General features: G+C 40.5%; 1 protein-coding gene across 2 annotated transcripts; it reads right to left on the bottom strand.

Annotated features, from left to right (window-relative positions):
• Positions 1-10,547: 10,547 nt before the first annotated feature.
• On the bottom strand, positions 10,548-18,502 carry armh1 (armadillo like helical domain containing 1). Of its 2 annotated transcripts, none has more exons than XM_064953039.1 (12): positions 18,425-18,502; positions 17,959-18,178; positions 17,738-17,806; positions 17,479-17,645; positions 16,861-17,051; positions 16,536-16,620; positions 16,211-16,327; positions 15,865-15,937; positions 15,246-15,375; positions 14,828-14,905; positions 12,488-12,569; positions 10,548-12,322 (listed from the first exon to the last, which is right to left on the bottom strand). In XM_064953039.1, exons 2-12 carry the CDS (start codon positions 18,162-18,164, stop codon positions 12,294-12,296), a joined length of 1,227 nt encoding a protein of 408 aa, XP_064809111.1. In that variant the 5' UTR covers positions 18,165-18,178; positions 18,425-18,502; the 3' UTR covers positions 10,548-12,293. The 2 variants fall into 2 exon arrangements, with proteins under 2 accessions (XP_064809111.1, XP_064809110.1); XM_064953038.1 differs by having other exon boundaries at positions 16,855-17,051.
• Positions 18,503-22,816: the final 4,314 nt, after the last annotated feature.

The raw sequence follows: 22,816 nt of genomic DNA on the forward strand, positions 1-22,816 counted from the left end.
TGCAGCCCCAGATCGAGGGAGATTATCAGTGGTCTTGTATGTCTTCCATTTCCCAATAATTGCTCCCACAGTTGATTTCTTCAAACATAGCTGCTTACCTATTGCAGATTCAGTCTTCCCAGCCTGGTGCAGGTCTACAATTTTGTTTTTGGTGTCCTTTGACAGCTCTTTGGTCTTGGCCATAGTGGAGTTTGGAGTGTGACTGTTTGAGGTTGTGGACAGGTGTCTTTTATACTGATAACAAGTTCAAACAGGTGCCATTAATACAGGTAACGAGTGGAGGACAGAGGAGCCTCTTAAAGAAGAAGTTACAGGTCTGTGAGAGCTAGAAATCTTGCTTGTTTGTAGGTGACCAAATACTTATTTTCCACCATAATTTGCTAATAAATTCATAACAAATCCTACAATGTGATTTTTTTTCTAATTTTGTCTGAAAATTACAGGCCTCTCTCATCTTTTTAGGTGGGAGAACTTGCACAATTGGTGGCTGACAAAATACTTTTTTGCCCCACTGTAAAGCTCTCCCTTGCCCTCTATTTGTCAAATTTGACCATAATTCCATCCTCCTGATTCCTGCTTACAAGCAAAAATTAATGCATGAAGCACCAGTGACGAGATCAATAAAAAAGTGGTCAGATGAAGCAGATGCCAAGCTACATGACTGTTTTGCTAACAGACTGGAATATGTTCCAGGATTCCTCCAATGGCATTGAGGAGCAAACCAGATTCATCAATAAGTGCATCGATGACGTCGTCCCCACAGTACATACCCCAACCAGAAGCCATGGATTACATGCAGCATCCACACTGAGCTAAAGGCTATAGCTGCTGCTTTCAAGGAGCGGGAAGCTAACCTGGAAGCTTATAAAAAATCCCGCTATGCCCTCTGACGAACCATCTAACAGACAAAGCGTCAATACAGGACTAAGATCGAGTCGTATTATTACACTGGCTCTGACGTTCGTCGGATGTGGCAGGGCTCGCAAACCATTACAGTTCTATTAACACTGTGGTCAGTACACTCAGTGGCTATGGTCAGTACACTCAGTGGCTATGGAACCCTGGCCTGTTCACCAGACGTGCTACCTGTCCCAGACCTGCTATTTTCAACTCGCTAGAGACAGCAGGAGCGGTAGAGATACTCTGAATGATCGGCTATGAAAAGCCAACAGACATTTACTCCTGAGGTGCTGGCCTGTTGCACCCTCAACAACCACTGTGATTATTATTATTTGACCCTGCTGGTCATCTAGGGAACATTTGAACATCTTGGCCATGTTCTGTTATAATCTCCACCGGCACAGCCAGAAGAGGACTGGCCACTCCTCATAGCCTGGTTCCTCTCTAGGTTTCTTCCTAGGTTCTGGCCTTTCTAGAGAGTTTTTCCTAGCCACCGTGCTTCTACACCTGCATTGCTTGCTGTTTGGGGTTTTAGACTGGGTTTCTGTACAGCACATAGTGACATCAGCTGATGTAAGAAGGGCTTTATAAATACATTTGATTGATTGATCATGCCTTGAAACTAATGAGACCATTATGTCATTCTCTTTACCATTGCTCTCCAGGGTAGCTCTCTCTTCCCCTAGTCATACCAGTCCAGGAGATGTGTCCTGGAGAGAGTGATGTCAGTAGGATCATGGAACGAATGACATGTACACACTGCCTTCTCCATGGGCTCTGAGGGGAGGGAAGACATTACAGCATGACATTATGAAATCACAGATTTTCGGTTGTGGAAATCACTCAAATGAATAAATACAGTCAATAGAGGGTCAAGGTAGAGAGAAAGAACAAATGTCAGACAAAGACAGAGAATTAAAGATATGAGAGAGTGGGTGAGAGACAGTCAGAGAAAGAGGAGAGAGAGAGCGATAACGAGAATGTTATTTGGCCCTAAACGGAGAGTACACAGAGGCAGAATACATGCCCACTGTGACTGACCAAAACTTAAGGAAAGCTTTGACTATGTACAGACTCAGTGAGCTGAGCCTTGCTATTAAGAAAGGCTGTCGTAGGAAGACCTGGCTCTCAAGAGAAGACAGGCTATGTGCACACCGCCCACAACATGAGGTGGAAACTGAGCTGCACTTCCTAACCTCTTGCCAAATGTATGACCATATTAAAGACACATATTTCCCTCAGATTACACAGACCCACAAAGAATTTGAAAACAAACACAATTTTGATAAACTCCCATATCTACTGGGTGAAATACCAGTGTGCCATCACAACAGCAAGATGTGTGACCTATTGCCACTGTGGCAACCAGTGAAGAATATACACCATTGTAAATACAACCCATATTTATTTTCTCTTTTGTACTTTAACCATTTGCACATCGCTACAACACTGTATATAAACATAATATGACAATTGAAATGTCTTTATTCTTTTGGAACTTCTGTGAGTGTAATGTTCACTGTTATTAATTTGTTTAATCTATTAATTTCATTTTTGTTTATTATCTACTTCACTTGCTTTGGCAATGTTAACATATGTTTCCCATGCCAATAATGCCCTTGAATTGATGCAAAAGTAGGCCTAGCTACAGTACCTTCTTTCACAGTTTCTGTTGATCTTTTCCACGGTTTTGTCCAGCACAACTCTCTTCTCCTTCTGCATTGCTGATTGTAGCCTGCTAATATTAACATAAAATCTCCCTGTTTTGGAAAGAATGTAGGCTACAGTTGGCAAATTCAACTAATTACCAGTGGAGCTATTATCAACAATTCAAAATAATGTTCAATATTGTTAGTGCAAAACTGATAAAGCAGTTTGTTTAACTTCAGTCAGTGCGCACGGATCTCTCCCGCCACTAGTGACTGACTGGCCGTTTACTAAGTTTGATGGGAGGGGACCGATAGTCAGTGCCATCTGCCATCCTTGGGTTGCCTAACATTAACCCACACCCTTATCTAATCCTAACATTAACATGAACCCATACCTTAAGAGCTACAGCAAGCTCTTTAGCCTATATTTTTTCTATATTTTCAGCACAGGACAGCTCCTGTAATTATATAGTTCAGTTTAACTTTTTAATGAGTGCACTGCGTGGTGTTTTGGGAAACGGGTGTGACATCTTCGGCCGTTATTTTAAAGATGCATCATTAAAACGTATGCCTGTTCCATCAATATCGGGAAACCGGGCCCAGGGCAGTTTAGTTTCAGATTTTATCTTAATAAATAAATAAATAATATATATATATAATTATGATTGCAGAAAAAAAAGTGTAAGATAGTTTGAACGTGATATTGTTTAGTTAAAATATACTAATCAGCTATTATAGTGTGTGCAGTAGTCTACATGACTGCACAATAGCCAGCTCTCTCACCCCGTTTGATGTAGTAGTTATGACTAGATTGCCAGTTCACGGTCTCTTTGGAAAAACGGTAACATTTGGTGCAATGTTTCACCAAGTCTTTTGGACAGCTCTGACAAACTGCATGGGTCAGGGAGGAAAAGAACAACAATACATAAACTCATTATGTTAAAATGCTGTTTTCATAGTTGCAGTAAAAATGTGCATTTTGAAAAAACATCTAAGAAGAATGACATATACAAAGGGTGGTTATGGACATATAAAGTAAATCATATGTTTCCCATATTAAATACAGGAGGCCCTTTACTTAGCCTACCCCTTGAGGTGACTACAATAAATGGCCATCTGGGGGATTTTGGTGAATAGGGAGCTGAAGGCAGAACTCTTTCCTTATTGTTCTTCATATCAGTCCTCCCATTTTGTTTGCTTTTGATTGTGAAGAAAATAGTATCCCTCTCACTGGTTAAGGTAGTGTTCTGATCAGTGACATTGCTGAGGTCCAGTAGAAGTTGGTCCCTATGCTTCGTCACATTATCAAGTGTCATTCAGATCTTTCAACATCTCCTTTTATTCAGTCACCTTATAGGCATAAGACAATCTCTCTCGCTTCTCAGCTGGGTATGTTCTTCCATTTTCTCATCTTTGTCTGTACATAACTGAGAACTGAGGTTTTTCATTGCATCAAATTCTGTCTGAAGAGTGTATGTTTCGCTTAACAACTTCTCATTTTCATTGGTTAAATGCTCAATGTGTTTTTGAAGCCGTTCCATCTCATTGCCCAAAACAACACAACAGTCAATAACAGTGAACTGGTGAGGACTTTCTTGAGTTTGTCTCACTGCTTAGCTTCGTCTATCTTAGTCTGGACTAAGTATTTTCCTTTATCAGTATAGTTTTTCTTCCGGAAGTGTGGCCCTTTTCTTTTTCAACTGAATGTGTTGATTGATCAGAGTGCTAATACTATTCCATAGCTTGGCTAATTGAGCATCGGTACACTTTGGTTCACCTATCGTTATAGGTAAAACCATTTAAAAATTAACACATGACTTGACTAGAAACATAACTAGAAACACATTCAGTACCAGTCAAAATTTTGGACACACCTACTCATTCAAGGGTTTTTCTTTATTTTTACTATTTTCTACCTTGTAGAATAATAATGAATACATCAAAACTATGAAATAACACATGTAGTAACCAAAAAGATCTTAAATATATTTTAGATTCTTCAAAGTAGCCACCCGTTGCTTTGACAGCTTTTCACACTCTTGGCATTCTCTCAACCAGCTTCATGAGGAATCCTTTCCCAACAGTCTTGAAGCAGGTCCCACATATGCTGAACACTTGTTGGCTGCTTTTCTGCAGTCCATTTAATCCCAAACCATCTCAAATTGGGTTGAGGTCGGGTGATTGTGGAGGCCAGGTCCTCATGGGAGCCAGTTTCATCATAGCGCTTAATGGTTTTTGCGATTGCACATGAAGAAACTTTCAAAGGTCTTGACATTTTCCGTATTGACCTTCATGTCTTAAAGTAATGATGGACTGTCATTTCTCTTTACTTATTTGACCTGTTCTTTTCATAATATGGACTTGGTATTTTACCAAATATGGCTGTCTCTGTAAACCACCCCTACCTTGTCACAACACAACTGGTTGGCTTAAACGCAATAAGAAGGAAGGAGATTTCACAAATTCACTTTTAACAAGGCACAGCTGTTAATTGAAATGCATTCCACGTGACTACCTCATCAAGCTGGTTGAGAGAATGCCAAGAGTGTGCAAAGCTGTCATCAAGGCAAAGAGTAGCTACTTTGAAGAATATAATATATATTTTGATCTGTTTAACACTTTTTTGGTTACTACATGATTCCATGTGTTATTTCATAATTTGGATATCTTCATTATCATTCTACAATGTAGAAAATAGTAAAAAATAAAGAAAAACCCTTGAATGAGTATAGGTGTGTCCAAACTTTTGACTGATACTGTATGGGTAGGCCTATTTGTGAGTGTGAATGTAGTAAGCAAGGGTTGCAATACTAAATAAGTACATACAGCTGGCACCAAAGACAGATAGGCCCAACAATAGGAGTCCACACTGCAAACCAAGACAGAGCAATACGTTTAGAAGGATCTATTGGGGGATCTACATCTGAAAGAACCAAAAACATGTACAAAAATAAACCAATAAAAAACCAATACAAGCAAGCAGTGGAGATTGTGTTTGGCTCACATTGTTGATTAAAAAAAACATGAGCTGGCGATCACCCAGAATAATAGTTTGTGTGGAGGTGCTGACTAGCGGGGAATAAACTATAAACTATCAAAATGAAGAAAGTCGCACACTCCATGTATAATCTCCCAGCAATTTAAAGGGTATTTACCAATGTTTATGGCATCACTGTGCCTTCCTCAGGGTAATGTCATGAATACTTGAACCAGGTTATGCAGACACACAGTGCAATTAGTGTAACCAATGACAATAGTGAGGGGTGTGTCATAATGATTAAGTTAATTCAAATTAATTAGTGAAACTGTTAAAAAATAGTATATGGCATATTAAATATATTACGCTATTGTTATCATATAGAAACATAATGGAATATTGTACATCATATTAGCACCAACATACATTATTGTTTCATTCAATTTCACATAATAATTTCGTATTTCATTTTTGTTACATGTTATCTTTTGGTTCAACCTTAATATGTAATGAGCATCGTCAACAGTTGATGAAATACAACATTATTATGTGAAATTGAATGAAACAATAATGTATGTTGATGCTAATATGATGTACAATATTCCATTATGTTTCTATATGATAACAATAGCGTAATATATTCAAATTAATGTCAAAGGTTTTTCTATCGTTTTCAAAAATGTATAAAACCTGTTTTTGCTTTGACATAATGGGGTATTGTGTGTTGATTGATGAGGCAAAACATTTTGAATAAGGCTGTAACGTAACAAAATGTGGAAAAAGTCAAGGGGTCTGAATACTTTCCAAATTCACTGTATATCTTGATTATATACGTATTCACCCACCCTTGAGACAATACATGTTAAAAACATCCTTTGGCGACGATTACAGCTGTGAGTCATGTTGGGTAAGTCTCTAAGAGCTTTGCACACCAAGATTGTACAATATTTGACCATTATTATTTTAATCCTTCAAGCTCTGTTGTTGTTGATCATTGCTAGAAACCCATTTTCAAGTTTTGCAATAGATTTTCTAACCGACGTAAGCCAAAACTGTAACTGGGCTACTCAGTTAACATTCAATGCCGTCTTGGTAAGCAGCTCCAGCATAAATTTGGCCTTGTGTTTTAGGCTATTTTCCTGCAGAAAAGTGCATTTGGAAAGCACACTGAACAAGGCTTTACTCTAGAATTTTGCCTGTTCTTAGCTGTATCATGTTTATTTTTCATCCTAAAAAACTCCCTAGTCCTTGCCAATGACAAGCATTCCCATAACATGATGCAGCCACGACCATGCTTAAAAATATTAACGAGTGGTACTCAGTGACATGTTGGCTCCAAACAAAACTCTTTGTATTCAGGACAAAAAGTTAATTTCTTTGCCACATTTTTTGCAGTATTACTCAAGTGCCTCGGTGCAAACAGGATGCATGTTTTGGAATATTTCGATTCTGTACAGGGTTCCTTTTCACACTGTCATTTAGGTTAGTATTGTGGAGTAACTACAATGTTGTTGATTCATCCTCAGTTTTATCCTATCACAACCATTAAACTCTGTAACTGTTTTGGTATTTTATTAGGATCCCCATGAGCTGTTGCAAAAGCAGCAACTACTCTTCCTGGGGTCCACACAAAACATGACACATAAAACAGAATGACATAATACAGAAAATCATTAGACAGCTCAAGAACATAACTACATACAGTTGAAGTCATAAGTTTACATACACTTAGGTTGGAGTCATTGAAACTCCTTTTTCAACCACTCCACAAATGTCTTGTTAACAAACTATAGTTTTGGCAAGTCGGTTAGGACATCTACTTTGTGCATGACACAAGTCAATTTTACAACAATTGTTTACAGACAAAATATTTCACCTATAATTCACTGTATCACAATTCCAGTGGGTCAGAGGTTTACCTACACTAAGTTGACTGTACCTTTATACAGCTTGGAAAATTCCAGAAAATGATGTCATGGCTTTAGAAGCTTCTGATAGTCTAATTGACATCATTGGAGTCAATAGGAGGTGTACCTGTGAATGTATTTCAAGGCCCACCTTCAAACTCAGTGCCTCTTTGCTTGACATCATGGGAAAATCAAAAGAAACCAGCCAAGACCTCAGAAAAAAATTGTAGACCTCCACAAGTCTGGTTCATCCTTGGGAGCAATTTCCAAACGCCTAAAGGTACCACGTTCATCTGTACAAACAATAGTACACAAGTATAAACACCATGGGACCACGCAGCCGTCATGCCGCTAAGGAAGGAGACACGTTCTGTCTCCTAGAGATGAACGTACTTTGGTGCGAGAAGTGCAAATCAATCCTAGAACAGCAAAGGACCTTGTGAAGATGCTGGAGGAAACAGGTACAAAAGGATCTATATCCACAGTAAAACGAGTCCTATATCGACCTAACCTGAAAGGCCGCTCAGCAAGGAAGAAGCCACTGCTCCAAAACCGCCATAAAAAGCCAGAATACGGTTTGCAACTGCACATGGGGACAAAGATCATGCTTTTTGGAGAAATGTTCTCTGGTCTGATGAAACAAAAATAGAACTGTTTGGCCATAATGACCATCGTTATGTTTGGAGGAAAAAGGGGGATGTTTGCAAGCCGAAGAACACCATCCCAACCGTGAAGCACGGGGGTGGCAGCATCATGTTGTGGGTGTGCTTTGCTGCTGGAGGGACTGGTGCACTTCCAAAATAGAAGGCATGATGAGGAATGAAAATTATGTGGATATATTGAAGCAGCATCTCAAGACATCAGTCCTGAAGTTAAAGTTTGGTTGACAATGGACAATGACCTCAAGCATACTTCCAAAGTTGTGGGAAAATGGCTCAAGGATAACAAAGTCAAGGTATTTGGAGTCAAGCCCTTTGTTGGCAGAACTGAAAAGCGTGTGCGAGCAAGGAGGCCTACAAACCTGTTACACCAGCTATGTCAGGATGAATGGGCCAAAATTCACCCAACTTATTGTGGGAAGCTTGTGGAAGGCTACCTGACATGTTTGACCCAAGTTAAACAATTTAGAGGCAATGCTACCAAATACTAATTGAGTGTATGTAAACTTCTGACCCACTGGGAATGTGATGAAAGAAATAAAATATTAAATAAATCACTCTACTATTATTCTGACATTTCACATTCTTATAATAAAGTGGTGATCCTAACTGACCTAAGATAGAGAATTTTTACTAGGATTAAATGTCAGGAATTGTGAAAAACTGAGTTTAAATGTATTTGGCTAAGGTGTATGTAAACTTCCGACTTCAACTGTCGGTGTTCCTCTTGTTCAGATGGGATAGGGCAAACCCTTAGTGAACCCATAGTAAACCCATAGTAAACACTTACACAGAACCCAAACCGGCTGTGCGCCACCGTGCATACATTTATTTTGTCCCCCCACACCAAACGTGATCACGAAACGCAGGTTAAAATATCAAAACAAACTCTGAACCAATTGTATTAATTTGGAGCCAGGTCGAAAAGCATTAAACATTTAAGGCAATTTAGCTAATTAGCTTGCACTTCCTAGCTAATTTGTCCATTTTTGCTAGCTTGCTGTAGCTAATTTGTCCTGGGATATAAACATTGAGTTGTTATTTTACCTGAAATGCACAAGGTCCTCTAATCCACACATAAAACGGTCAACCGAATCGTTACTAGTCATCTCTTTTCCTTCCAGGCCTTTTCTTCTCTTGACTTTATATTGCGATTCGCAACTTTCATAAAATAGGTGCATTACCTCGTTCGTCTTTCAGTCACCCACGTGGGTATAACCAATGAGGAGCTGGCATGTGGGTACCTGCTTCTATAAACCAATGAGGAGATGGGAGAGGCAGGACTTGCAGCGCGATCTTTGTCAGAAATAGAACTGATTTCTATTTTAGCCCATGGCAACTCAGATGCTCGTTGGCGCGCACGAGCAGTGTGGGTGCAATATTTGAATGACATAGATTTCCACATTTATTTTTCAGCACACGCGACGCGAGTGATGTGATCAGCCTGTAAGGTGTATGTAAACTTCCAACTTCAACTGTACATTTTTAAAAAGGCACACATAGCCTACATATCAATGCATATACACAAACTATCTAGGTCAAATAGGGGAGAGGCATTGTACCGCGAGGTGTTTCTTTATCTGTTTTTTTAAACCAGGTTTGCTGTTTATTTGAGCATTATGAGATGGAAGGAAGTTCCATGCAATAAGGACTCTATATAATACTTACGTTTTCTTGAATTTGTTCTGGATATGGGGACTATGAAAAGACCCCTGGTGGCATGTCTGGTGGGATACGTGTGTGTGTGTCAGAGCTGTGTGTAAGTTGACTATGCAAACAATTTGGGATTTTCAACACATGAATGTTTCTTATAAAAAGAAGTGATGCAGTCAGTCCCTCCTCAACTCTTAGCCAAGAGAGACTGGCATGTATAGTATTTATATCTGCCCTTTGATTACAATTAAGAGCAAAACGTGCCGCTCTGTTCTGGGCCAGCTGCAGCTTAACTAGGTATTTCCTTACAGCATTATACCACACAACTGGACAATAATCAAGATTAGACAAAACTAGAGCCTGCAGAACATGCTTTTTGGAGTGGGGTGTCCAAAAAATTATAATAATCACCATTGGCCTCATGGTAAAATCCTTGAGCAGTTTTCCTTCCTCTATGGGCAACTGAGTTAGGAAGGACACCTGTATATGTGTAGTGACTGGGTGTATTGATATACTGTACCATCACAAGCCTAATTAATAACTTCACCATGCTCAAAGGGATATTCAGCATCTGCTTTTTTAATTTGTATACATCTACCAATCTGTGCCCTTTGTGAGTTATCGGAAAACCTCCCTTGTCATTGTGGTCAAATCTGTGCTTGAAAATCCCTACTTGATTGAGGGACCTTAAAGATAATTGTATGTATGGGGTACAGAGATGAGGTAAATGTTAAACACAATTATTGAACACAGAATGAGTCCCATGCAACTTATGTGATTTTTTAGAACATTTTTACTCCTGAATTTATTTACACTTACATAACAAATGGGTAGATTGGTACCCAGACTATAAGTGGTAAACAGTCTGTTTATCAGTCCACTTCTTGCCTCTCCTGTCATTTGCCAAAGAGAATGGTTTTTGGCAATCTCAACATTCAATATGAAGTTGCTCATTGGTTGTTGGAAATAACATTAGTATTTTCCATGACAACATGTGGATCCTCAAAAACAGAATTATAATTATAACGAAGTCCAAAACAAATATGCAGCTGTTAGCTAGGCAAATTGGTGTATTGTGAGGCTTAAAATCGAAGCGAAGACATTTTTTGGTTGGAATTGCAGTATGTATTTAGTTGAGAATTTAGACATGTGCTAGCAATTATTGACAGACTGGTTTTCGTTTGAAGATTAAAATCCGGGATCCTTGGTTTGAGCAAATCGGGATCCTTAGGACGTCTGCTAGGGGAGTAAAACTCTCTGAATTTATGAACGGACAATCAAAGTTTATGTGTCATGTTCGCAAAATACAACAGGTGTAGTAAACCTTATAGTGAAATGCTTACTTACAGGTTCTAACCAATAGTGCAAAAAAGGTGTTAGGTCAACAATAGGTAAGTAAATAAATAAAACAACAGTAAAAAGACAGGCTACATACAGTAGCGAGGCTATATACAGACACTGGTTAGTCGGGCCAATTGAGGTAGTATGTACATGAATGTATAGTTAAAGTGACTACGCATATATGATAAACAGAGAGCAGCAGCAGCGTAAAAGAGGGGTGGGGTGAGACACAATACAAATAGTCCGGGTAGCCATTTTATTACCTGTTCAGGAGTCTTGTGGTTTGGGGGTAAAAACTGTTAAGAAGCATTTTTGTCTTAGACTTGGCACTCCAGAACCGCTTGACAGCGCTCTGAATTTACAAACGCACTGAGCGCACTCTGGCACTCCAGATTTAATTTACAAATGCGCTGAGCGCACTCTGGCACTCCAGATTTAATTTACAAACGTGCTGAGCGCACTCTGGCACTCCAGATTTAATTTACAAACGCGCTGAGCGCACTCTGGCACTCCAGATTTAATTTACAAATGCGCTGAGCGCACTCTGGCACTCCAGATTTAATTTACAAACGCGCTGAGCGCACTCTGGCACTCCAGATTTCATTTACAAACGCGCTGAGCGCACTCTGGCACTCCAGATTTAATTTACAAACGCGCTGAGCGCACTCTGGCACTCCAGATTTAATTTACAAACGCACTGAGCGCACTCTGGCACTCCAGATTTAATTTACAAACGCGCTGAGCGCACTCTGGCACTCCAGATTTCATTTACAAACACACCCCAAATGTAAATTTAAAATGATTAAGGTAAAGGTTAGGTTAAGGTAGGAGTTCAGGTTTAGGGTAGGGATGTCCAAATGATTCCGGATAGCACTGAACGTTATGGAATCAGGACCAAATCCTTATCTCCTTGAGCTCATTTATGATAGAATATTCATATTTGAAGAAAGACAAGTCTCTTTGGCAAATGACAGCAGTGCAAGCAAGAAGTGGAGTATTAGCTATAAACACTGGTCCCCAGGCTAAACCACTTATTCTCTTCATTTGAAAGGCATTTCTCATGGTTACAGTTGCTAAGCAAATCGGTTAAAAAACAATAATATGGGCTGAATAATTTTTGTTATTTTTATTGCTTTATTTTACTGTAACATGAAAATAAAGTGTCAACTATTATTATACAAAATGGCATGCCTGTACTTTGTCTGGTTCAGTCTTCTGAGCTCTGGTGCTCCAGAACTGTAAATAAAAAGATGAAAGATTTTAATTTGAAATCCTATTTTGTAATGGAAAGTTACAGTAATATAAAAGTTAAATAAACTATTATTAATGATGTGAGGCTTAGGGATACACGTTTACTTACACAAATATTACAAAACTGAAGAGAAAGTCTCATACAATTACCTTCCAAAATGTTGACTTTATTTGATAGCAGGATATCTGCTTGAATTTCATCCATCGTCATGTAGAAAGTCTCAGGTTTGTGCTAAAAAAATTGTAGAGAAGCAAACAAAACATTTTTTTTATTTTTTTGAATGCATTATAATCAAAAAAAAAAAAAAGTGAAGACTCAGACCCAAATGATTTATATACATATATACACCCTGCCACCACCTTGGCACGCCCCCACCGTTGTAAAAAAATCTTTTGAAAGCTATAGAAATTGATTTATTTATGTCTACATTTGTTTTTGCCACATTTCTATTACAGATACCTTAGTGCATACCTCAATTATATTATGTGAGATCAACGTTAAAAAAGAATGATAACATGTATAAAAAAAATCTTAAAGTATTATTTTTTATTACTAATGTTACTGTTCCCACTACAACAACAACAATACTTAAATACATGTAGTTTTGTCCTTGAAAAATTTCATTGAAATACTATAGAATTCCATTCATTCCTATGGATGACTGTGCCTTCACTGGAATGTGCCAATATGGCCGACCCGTGGTTTCAAAGCCTCTCAATAGCCAATACATAGCATCAACAGTCCAGGGTTTATACACATCATTGCTCAGACCAGTTTGCCACTCTAGCCAGTGCCATTTAGTCTGGCTAACACCTAACTCAAAGTACTCCTGACTTCTGAGTCTAGAAAGGCTTTTTTGATGTTGTCGAGACTCGGCACAATGCGTCGATAATGCATGGGATGTGCTTTATTACTGATTGGTTCTGCTCTGTGTCTTTCTCACTCAAACCAACAAGGACGACCACACACAGCCACAGAGTGCCACCCCCTTTCAATACAACTGTTGGATTTTCAAATCCAAAAAACGTGAGTCCTAATGTGAGTCCTAATCTCAACCCCCCCAGGAAAGAAAAAACATTTGAGAGAATCAATCAAAACTCATCAGAAATAAGGACAACTCTGAGCGAACACTGCATTTAAAACGGCATTCTGTCCAGACCAGCATGTCACAGCCCTCCCTCTGCTGTGGATCACATGAGTCGTGTCAGTATGGAAGCATTCACTTATGGCAGGTCTGTTCGAGACAGAGACATAACTTTCAACAGAATGGATGTCCCCGAGTCTGCTGTGTGTCAGGTGTGCACCCACTGGGCAAAACTGGTTGAATCAGTATTATTTCCACATAATTTAACCCCCCCCAAAAAAATCAAAGTAATGACATTGGATCAACGTGGGAAACTGATTGGATTTGCAAAAGGTCATCAACATAAGAGCATTGTCTTTTTTTCACCTAACTTCTAACCTTAATCCAATGACATTGTGACATTTTTTTGTTGATTTCATGTCGAATTCCCGTTAGTTGACAACCAATTAAATGTAAATCAAAACTAGACAGGTAAACCATGTGTATCCACACCAGCCCAGGACCTCCACATCCGGCTTCTTTACCTACAAGATCGTCTGAGACCAGCCACCCGGACAGCTGATGAAACTGTGGGTTTCCGTCTCAGGGAAGCTCATTTGCGTGCTCGTCGTCCTCACCAGGGTCTTGACCTGACTGCAGTTAGGCGTCGTAAACTAATTCAGTGGGACAATACTCGTTCAATGGCCAATGGCATGCTGGAGAAGAATGCTATTCACGGATGGACCTATACAGCTGCCGTGGGGAATTTCTGGTTCTACCTGGATTTTGTTGGAGAGGCTTCCATTAAAGACCACCCTCTGTGTTCTGTTAGACAGGTAACTCTTTATCCACAATATAGCAGGGGGTCTAAAGCCATAACACATTAAACATTTTTTTTTCCAGCAACAGACTATGATCGATAATGTCAAAAGCCGCACTGAAGTCTGACAAAACAGCCCCCAAAATTGGTGATAAAAAGATTTCTCTCAGCCAATCATTTGTCATTGAGCATGTTTGGAATGCTCTGGATCAATGTGTACGACAGCGTGTTCCAGTCTTAACGCCAATATCAAGCAACTTCACACAGCCATTGAAGAGGAGTGGGACAACATTCCACAGGTCACAATCATCACCCTGATCAACTCTATGTGAAGTAGATGTGTTGAGCTGCATGAAGCAAATGGTGGTCACACGAGATACTGACTGGTTTTATGATCCACGCCCCTACCTTCTTTTAAAGGTATCTGTGACCAACAGATGCATATCTGTATTCCCACTCATTAGGGCCTAATGAATTTATTTCAATTGAACGGTGTCCTTATATGAACTGTAACTCAGTAAAATCTTTGAAATTGTAGCATGTTGTGTTTATATTTTGGTTCAGTGTTGATGCATACTCTTACATACAAAGTAGATTTCAGCTCACCATGAAGGCTGCAAACAGATTGATACCCATGGTTCTGCGTACATGCTCCTCCACCACTGGGTATGTACGGACAAAATGCTAAAGACAAAGGCAGAGATAAGATTTGGCTTGAGTGATTACATTCTACACTGTACTGCTATACAGGTTGGTATCTACAACTGTGATAGATGTGCAAATGCATTCTAGATGAATGCATTTTTCTACTGTGTGTGTGTGTGTGTGTGGGTCAATTCAAGAAGTAAACTGAAATTCCAATTCAATATTGAAAAAAAGCAAAAAAAATTCAATGACTTCTTAATAAACAGAAAAGTAGAATAGATTTTTTTCAAAAGCTGTTCCATGTTTTATTCAAATCACTTCCTGAATTGACTGCCATCAATTCCCCAACTCTGGTGTGTACTTATTTGATTTGATTTACCTCCAGCGCCAGGCTGGCTTGTCTCTGGGCGTCAGCATGCTCCTGGTTTCCCATAGCATACATCAAGTGGTGCACCACTCTGAGAGGAAGCAGTTCCTGGGACAGCTCCTGACTCCCCTGAGCAAGCAACCTTCAGCACGTACAGTCAAAACGGTCAGCATTGGTATATGATGATCATGAACATTACTGTTACAGGCTAATACACATTTCATTAAAAAAAAAAAAAAAAAAAAAAATTAAACCAGGCAAGTCAGGTAAGAACAAATTCTTATTTACAATGACAGGCTACACCGGCCAAACTCTGCCGACGCTGGGCCAATTGTGTGCCGCCCTATGGGACTCCCAATCACGGCCGGTTGTGATACAGCCTGGATTGTACTAATTGTACTGATCTGTATGTCATTACATTTAAAGTACTAAATATGGGGTGAGTGGCAATATAAAATAACAAGCAAATCGCTTCTAAGTTAACAAGTGAGTGACAAATAAATCAGATTAGCCGCTGATACTACTAATATACAGCATTTAACTTCAGTTTCAGACAGTTTGTGGCAAATTCACAGACCATGTCAGAATGACATTTCTAAGGGATACCCATACATGAGGGTTCTGACTTCACCTTAAAGCTTTGGCTGCCGCAGCTTGTTGGACATACACTGGCAGGGATTCAGTCATCTTGGTCATTTCTGGGTCTGATGGAATGGACATCAACACATCAATAACAGTTCAAGTGTTTTATTGAGACAAAAACTCTGCTGAAAGGTGATCTACATTGCTTCAGGCATGATGACTATGTAAAAAGACGTATGCAATATCACATCTTGTGTGTGAAAAAAATTGACTGTTAGAACTGTAGTCCGATAGTGTTGCTCTTAGTGGGTTGCAATGAGAATTACGCAATGACTAGATGCACAATGACTTTGCCTCTCATTTACTGGGGAACCAATAAGGAGAAGATGTGAGACCTTCCAGGATCTTGTATGTCTGCACTCCTTCCATAGCCGGTTTGAGCAGATCTACAAGACTTGTGAGCAGCGCCGGTCTGACCGCATACTGCCTGAGATCTGTGATCAGCTCGATAGCTGGGAGAGAGAGAGGGGGGAGATAGACAACACAATAATTACAAAAGAGATTATAAAATAATACTGGATATTATAGGAATCAGATACTACAGCGTGAAGTACAAGCGGATGTTGAAGATGTCAATGGAAGATATCTGTATTTGAAATACATGTAGAACAGGCTGTCTGGATAGCTGAGAGTTGACACGCACACCTAGCTATTACTTACCCTCATATTGCACCTCCAAATGCAGGGACCTCAACAAATTCAACAGAGGTCCCACGATGCTGGGGTGGGCTTCCTTCACTATGTCCTGTTAGGGGTCAGAATTATATCCAATCATTTACCTTCATAAATACACTCAAGCCACAGCCGTCAGGTGTGTATGACAAGGTCACATACAGCTGGATTTTCAGCTGTTATGTCCCATGGTAGTTGAACCCATGTGTGTGTGTGTGTGTGTGTGTGTGTGTGTAAGCGCACTTGAATGCATGCCTGTGTGTCAGCAAGCGTGTGTGACTGCCTGTGTGTATGTGTGTTGTTATACTTGTACTATGCGGAGGGTCTGCAAGACCAGTTGCTGGGCCTTGGGCGAGATACAGGTCAGCAGGGCGATCAGACCTCTGTACACCTGGTTCTGGTATTTGGGGTTTCCATGGGCCAGGGACTCCAACAGGGCCCGTGCTGTCTCTTGGGTCCCCTCTGTCTTGGATTTGGCCAGACACTCTGCAATGGCTCTCACACCTGCAAGCCACGTGGACAGGAAACAGTGGACACAGTGATATGGTCTGAGAACCAATCAAGCAACATTAACCAATCAACAACACACACCCTTCGCTCCTCTAGGTCCTTCTCCCATCAGCAGCCCCGCCGCTGACTAAAAACTAGGGGTGACAGGACTTTGTTGCGCGGCTCCATGGCTGTTGAACGCACTTCCAGACACTATTAGGAGTGAGTCTGAGAAAAGCGCTTTACAAATGAAATGAATTATTATTATTATTTGCCAATCAGTCTTTAATCATAGACTGAAAAACTCAACACATTTTGGAGCAATAACAGCGAATCATTTCTCTCGACATAGTTCAAATTGAAATGATCTGTAACAATTTAGAAATCCAACTGCATACTAAAAACACTATGTATCATAGAGATAGTTTGGTGAGTTGTTTACCATAGCTTTCGCAGATTAGCTCTTTGTACTTGCGTCCAGCGTTGGAGACTATCTGAAGCATCCGAATGGCCTCTGCCTTGTCCTCCTCCTTGGTCTGTTTCTGACCTAAGATCTCCAGGAGGGTTAGGACCCCTCCAACCTCCAGGAACTCTATGAGATAACGATGACTGTGGAAAGATCAAGGGTATGTGACTAAACCTTATGGTGCAAGAGATTAATGTGTTAGCTATACAAATTCAGACAATGTTTTTCCACTCACTTGCTAGCTGCAGAGAGGAACACTCCAACTGCTTTCAGTTGAAGACCTAAGCATGTTCCGAACATGTAGCTGAATGCGCCTGAGTAAATGAAAATGACGAAATACACCGCATTTGTTTTGCATCACCTTCTCCAAACATGCTGCCTTTGTATGTGCATATGAATGACACCATAGCACTGGACTGGTTATCGAACCACATCCAATGCATTATGCAAGGATACGTCAGCCTCATCCAGGCGGTGAGCCGAGCCAGAAAGAGACTGGCAACCTGTGCGAATTCCAGTTCTAACTCAGGGCAAGTCTTTCCAGTGTTTTGAGTCACAAACACGGTCAGCATGCGGCTGCGCACCGTCTTGTTGCCATGATCCCACTCTTGAAGGAAACTCAGAACTTTACTGATAGCTGCTTGTTCCTTGCTTGTGGACATTACTGCTTTTGACACTGTCAAAACAGAGTGCAAAGCAGAGCTTTAATGTGGAAATGTAGCTAGCTAGTTAGCTGGATGACCTAACTAGCCTTTTAATAACAATACCTAACTATTCTAGCTACTGTACAGTAGCTAGCTAAAAGCCTGCTTTTAGACGTTTGAACCAAATGCATAACTAGCAAGGCATGTTATCGAGTGAGTCGCACATTAAGTACGCCTACATTGAAATGTGAATTGCTTTGTTGAAAATAATTGATTACCTGCTGTAAGTATACTGTCAAAACGACAAGCTGGAAATCACAGCTGTCTCGAGTTGTGTGTTGCTTAGCAGCGTTGCCTCCTCCCACCTGGTACAGTGCACCATAGAACTAGAAAAAGTCAGCCTTTTTGGGAAGGGAATTGGTCAACTGTGGTTTGCTAGTACTGTCAGAAGATGTCCTGTAAAACAATGAATTTGAATATTATCTGCACTGTATGTTTGTTAGCTAAGCTAGCCAGACAGTTTTAGACGAATGATTCCAAACATTTTTATAATTAACTGCCAACATTCCTTTCCAACAATGCATTCATTCCACAGCCACTGAGGTTTTAACTAGATGGTATACAGTTTTTGTCAGATTTGACTTTTTGTAAAAGGTTAGGAAAGGTTACTTAGTAGGTTAGAAGAACTAACATAACAGGTTAGGAAAATGAGGTTAAGGTTGGGAAAAAGGTTAGCTAAAATGTTAACTTTTGGCAGTAATTTGACAAAAGCTATATGTTTTCCAGCCATGACCATACACTGACTGAAATCAGCTGATGTTTTATTTGTTTTATTTTAACCTTTATTTAACTAGGCAAGTCAGTTAAGAACAAATTCTTATTTATAATGACGGCCTATACCGGCCATACCCGGCCGATACTGGGCCAATTCTGTGCCGCCCAATGGGACTCCCAATCACGTCTGGGTGTGATACAGCCTGGAATCAAACCAGGGTGTCTGTAGTGACGTCTCTAGCACTCAGATGCAGTGCCTTAGACCGCTGCACCACTTGGGAGCCATGATAGGTGATAGGGCCAAGATAAATTGTAAATGCAACAAGTACTGATATTGTATTATAACACTCACAGCTTTCCACAGAAAACAAAAATGTAGACATTTATGGTCTGTTTACATATATTTTAGAGGCTATCTATATAGAAAATTGGTTTAAAACCTGTTTAAACTGTATTTATAATTATATTCCAGGAATCTTAAGGTGAAGCTCACATTAACTCACATTAACTCAGCACCAAAATGAAAAGCTATACAGAGGGATCTGCTGGCAGAAAACATATTTTATTAGCAAAAAATAAACAAATATGTTTGCTTTAAAGAACTGTTTTTTGTTGTTGTAGTTTTACAGATAATTTCCTACAGTTCTACATATTTTGTGATGAGGTGGGGAGAAATGTTTGCAGTTTTATGAGCTAATTTCCTGCAATTGACTTGTGCCATGTTAATATGATATCTGAGTTAGAGTGACTATCAAAATCAATGGGGGTCCCCTTGAGGGTTAGGGCCTCTGTGGCATGTGCCCTGCATCCCCTGTCACTAATTTGGCCATGAATACTACACATTTAGATAGCTGGCTAGACTAACTAGTCTAATTTACCAATCTCAAAACATTTACCAGCATGAGCTAATTGAGTAGCTGTCAGTAGCTAGGTTTCCATCCAATTGAAACATATGTGCATTTTCCCACCAGTGGTATTTCCACCAAATGGACTTGTTGCAGATAAAAATCAGTACGTGATGAACTTTTTTAGCTTACATTTTGTATTGAATAAAACAGTTTCCACTGTATGTCTGTTTGTTCATCCAGAACTAGGTTAAATCAGTGTCTGACAAACCAGTCTTAAATGATATTTAAAAAACATAACCTAATTTTAGAGTAGACAATTGTATGCTTGTTTATTATTATCCTTCTAACTTATTGATCATTTTGTTGTTATTTGTACCCTTTTGTGATCTGTACCCTTTTGGCCTAGATCATGCGATCCTGAAGGACTGTTTAGTTGGTTAACTGGTACTGGGGGACTGATTTATCACTGCTTTTGGGGAACTATAGAGCTCGCCAGCTTGCAGTCTTAAAAAACAGAAATGAGTTTCCTCTGGTTCGTTCAGCCATTCCTTTGGGGAAAGAATAGGGTTTGGGGATAAATGCTGAAAATAAGGTCTGAGGTCAACACAGACTTAGCAGATCTTATACATTTTGTTCTATGAGATAATATCAGTCAGTTAACATGACCTTGATGAATTATGAAGCCTTTTTTTAAATTACATAAATGCTTAACAAATCACAAAAAGTGATGTCAGCTGATGAAGATTATCTCATAGAACAACCATGGCGGAGTTAGTGCCTACAAAAAGACACCATTACTATTTCTCGCTATTTGACTAACTAACTGACTTACTGACTGTACTCTAATGCCTCCATTCAGGGTTACAGAATGGGGCCATGAGGCTGGTGGGGGGTAAGCTGTCCTCTGAGGGCTGTGTGGAGGTCTACTATAATGGACAGTGGGGGACCGTGTGTGATGACAACTCTGACATTATTGAGGTACAGGTGGTGTGTTGCCATCTCAACTAACCTGGTGCTCTTACTTCCGTGGTGGCTGGAATATACGGACAAGTTAGGTTGGATCTGTATAACCTCTCTTGTATCCACTCATCGCAGTTTTGATTCAATGAAGGCTTGATCTGTGTCCGGGAAACTAGCCCCTTGTGGATCTTTGTATAGGTGCAGAATATCACACCTTCTCTGTTTGTTTTTATTGACCCATGACCCGTCTGTAATCTGGACACAGGCTCTAAACTGTGATGGGGGGGGGGGGGTCACTGACTGCCAACAGACTGAGGATGCTGGTGTGGTCTGTGAGAGAGGTAAGACTGACCAATGACCACAAAGACTCATCCACAAAGCCCTAAAGACCAGACACAGTATCATTGAAATGCACTTAATGTAAATTGAAACAGCAGAAATGTTTGGTCCATGGCTCATTTTGGGATGCTAGTATAGACGGCTGTTACAGTACATGCTCGAGGAGGTGCTCAGTTTACAACAGTGGAGGCTGCTGAGGGGAGGACAGCTCGTAATAATTGTTGGAATGGAGTGGTATCAAACACATTAAAACCATGTTTGATACCATTCCATTCCGGTCACTATTATGAGCTGTCCTCCCCTAAGCAGCCTCAACCAGTTTACAATGAATCGTTCTTTTAGATTGGAAGAAAATGTATGATCAATTTCTGATATTTTGTTTATATACTGTTTGTGCTTTTCAAAATATGATGCGCTTGACCAATATTTTTTTATTTGATCTGAATCTGCTCAGAATATCAGACGTGTCTACAACCTGGACCACAACACAGGCCTTGCTAACCACATGGGGGGGTTGTTTGAAAGTGGACGCGACTGTGACTTTGACATCATAGTGTGGGTCGGGTCGCAAACAGCACTGCGGAAAACATCTGTGTTCACAAGCTGATCGTCACTCTCGATCCAGAGGCGTCCATCTTAAACGTCACAAAGGAGGAGAACTTCATTAACTTCAACCTAGACGTTAGACTCAACTGCCGCCCTCGTTTCACCAACTTCCTAAGGTAAGGTGAGACCAACATGCTTTACTTTACAAACGTTAGCCTAGTTAGCCTGCTATTACATCCACCCTTTCTTTGTCAAAGCCATGCCGTGGCAGAGAATCCATGTATCTTGTGTCTCCTTCTTCCCCAGGTATCTTTGTACACAAGGCAAATCAACATCACCTCGTCCTCTGCCCAGTGCATCCACAAGATGGTGTCCCACTGGAGTCTGACGCAGCTCCAGGAGGTGGCAGGGAGGCTCTTCACCTGACTGCGCCCAGAGGATTCCTCCTTCCAGACCTCTCTGTACGAGCACTCCGTCTGTACAGGTGACCCAGTTCTGCAGGAAACCTGTCTGCGCTACCTTGCCTGGAGCTGTAAGTCGCTGAGCCATTCCCCAGCCTGGACTGGTCTTGGCCTGGGCACAGTAAAGGCCCTTCTGGCCCGTTCATAGGTGGTAGTGCCAGAGGAGGGCTTCTTGCTAAAAGGTTTGGAGGACTGGGTGTTGGATCAGGGTAACTCATCCACCCACGACGCCCAGGTGGCCCTTTTGGAATGCATCCCTTTTCCAACTAGAGTGGACCAACTAGAGTTGCATGATGCCGGCATGTTGCAGGCTGTTCAGTTCAATGCGCTGCCCTTCCGGATGCTGCTTGGGAACCTCCTCCATAAAAAAGTGTAATACACACCCAGGATCTACACTGGCAAGCCATGACTCAGTGCCTCCTTCAACACCCCTGTGCCCAACAGTGCTTATTTTGCCCTGTTTAAAAAGCTAAACTGGCATACCAGCGTGTATGTCCACAACCATGAATGCTCAAACAACTATTTCCACTGTGCAATGCTGCCAATGGTCTCGCAAACTGCCCAGAATAACAGGGAGCTGCCCAAAGATTACCAGGATGGCATCCGTTACCTCAACAAGGTTGTCCTGATGTGTGAAGGGGAGTATAGATTCCATGTCCAGGATTTCACTGTTGGCTGAGTCAAAATCCCAGTCAACAGTAGTGTGGTCCAGGCCTGCCCGTGCTACTAAGCCCAGTTCTCT

This window comes from Oncorhynchus masou, chromosome 31 (genome assembly GCF_036934945.1).
Source record: "Oncorhynchus masou masou isolate Uvic2021 chromosome 31, UVic_Omas_1.1, whole genome shotgun sequence".
NCBI lineage: Eukaryota > Metazoa > Chordata > Actinopteri > Salmoniformes > Salmonidae > Oncorhynchus > Oncorhynchus masou.

Bases quoted from the DNA above. Each gene is read 5' to 3' on its own strand.
- armh1 (XM_064953038.1), bottom strand. From the start codon at position 18,164: ATGTCCACAAGCAAGGAACAAGCAGCTATCAGTAAAGTTCTGAGTTTC. The intron at 17,807-17,958 runs GTATCCTTGCAT...AGGCGCATTCAG, and splicing joins ACCGCCTGGATGAGGCTGAC to CTACATGTTCGGAACATGCT. The intron at 14,906-15,245 runs GTAAATCAAATC...CTTTGTCTTTAG, and splicing joins AAGCCAGCCTGGCGCTGGAG to CATTTTGTCCGTACATACCC.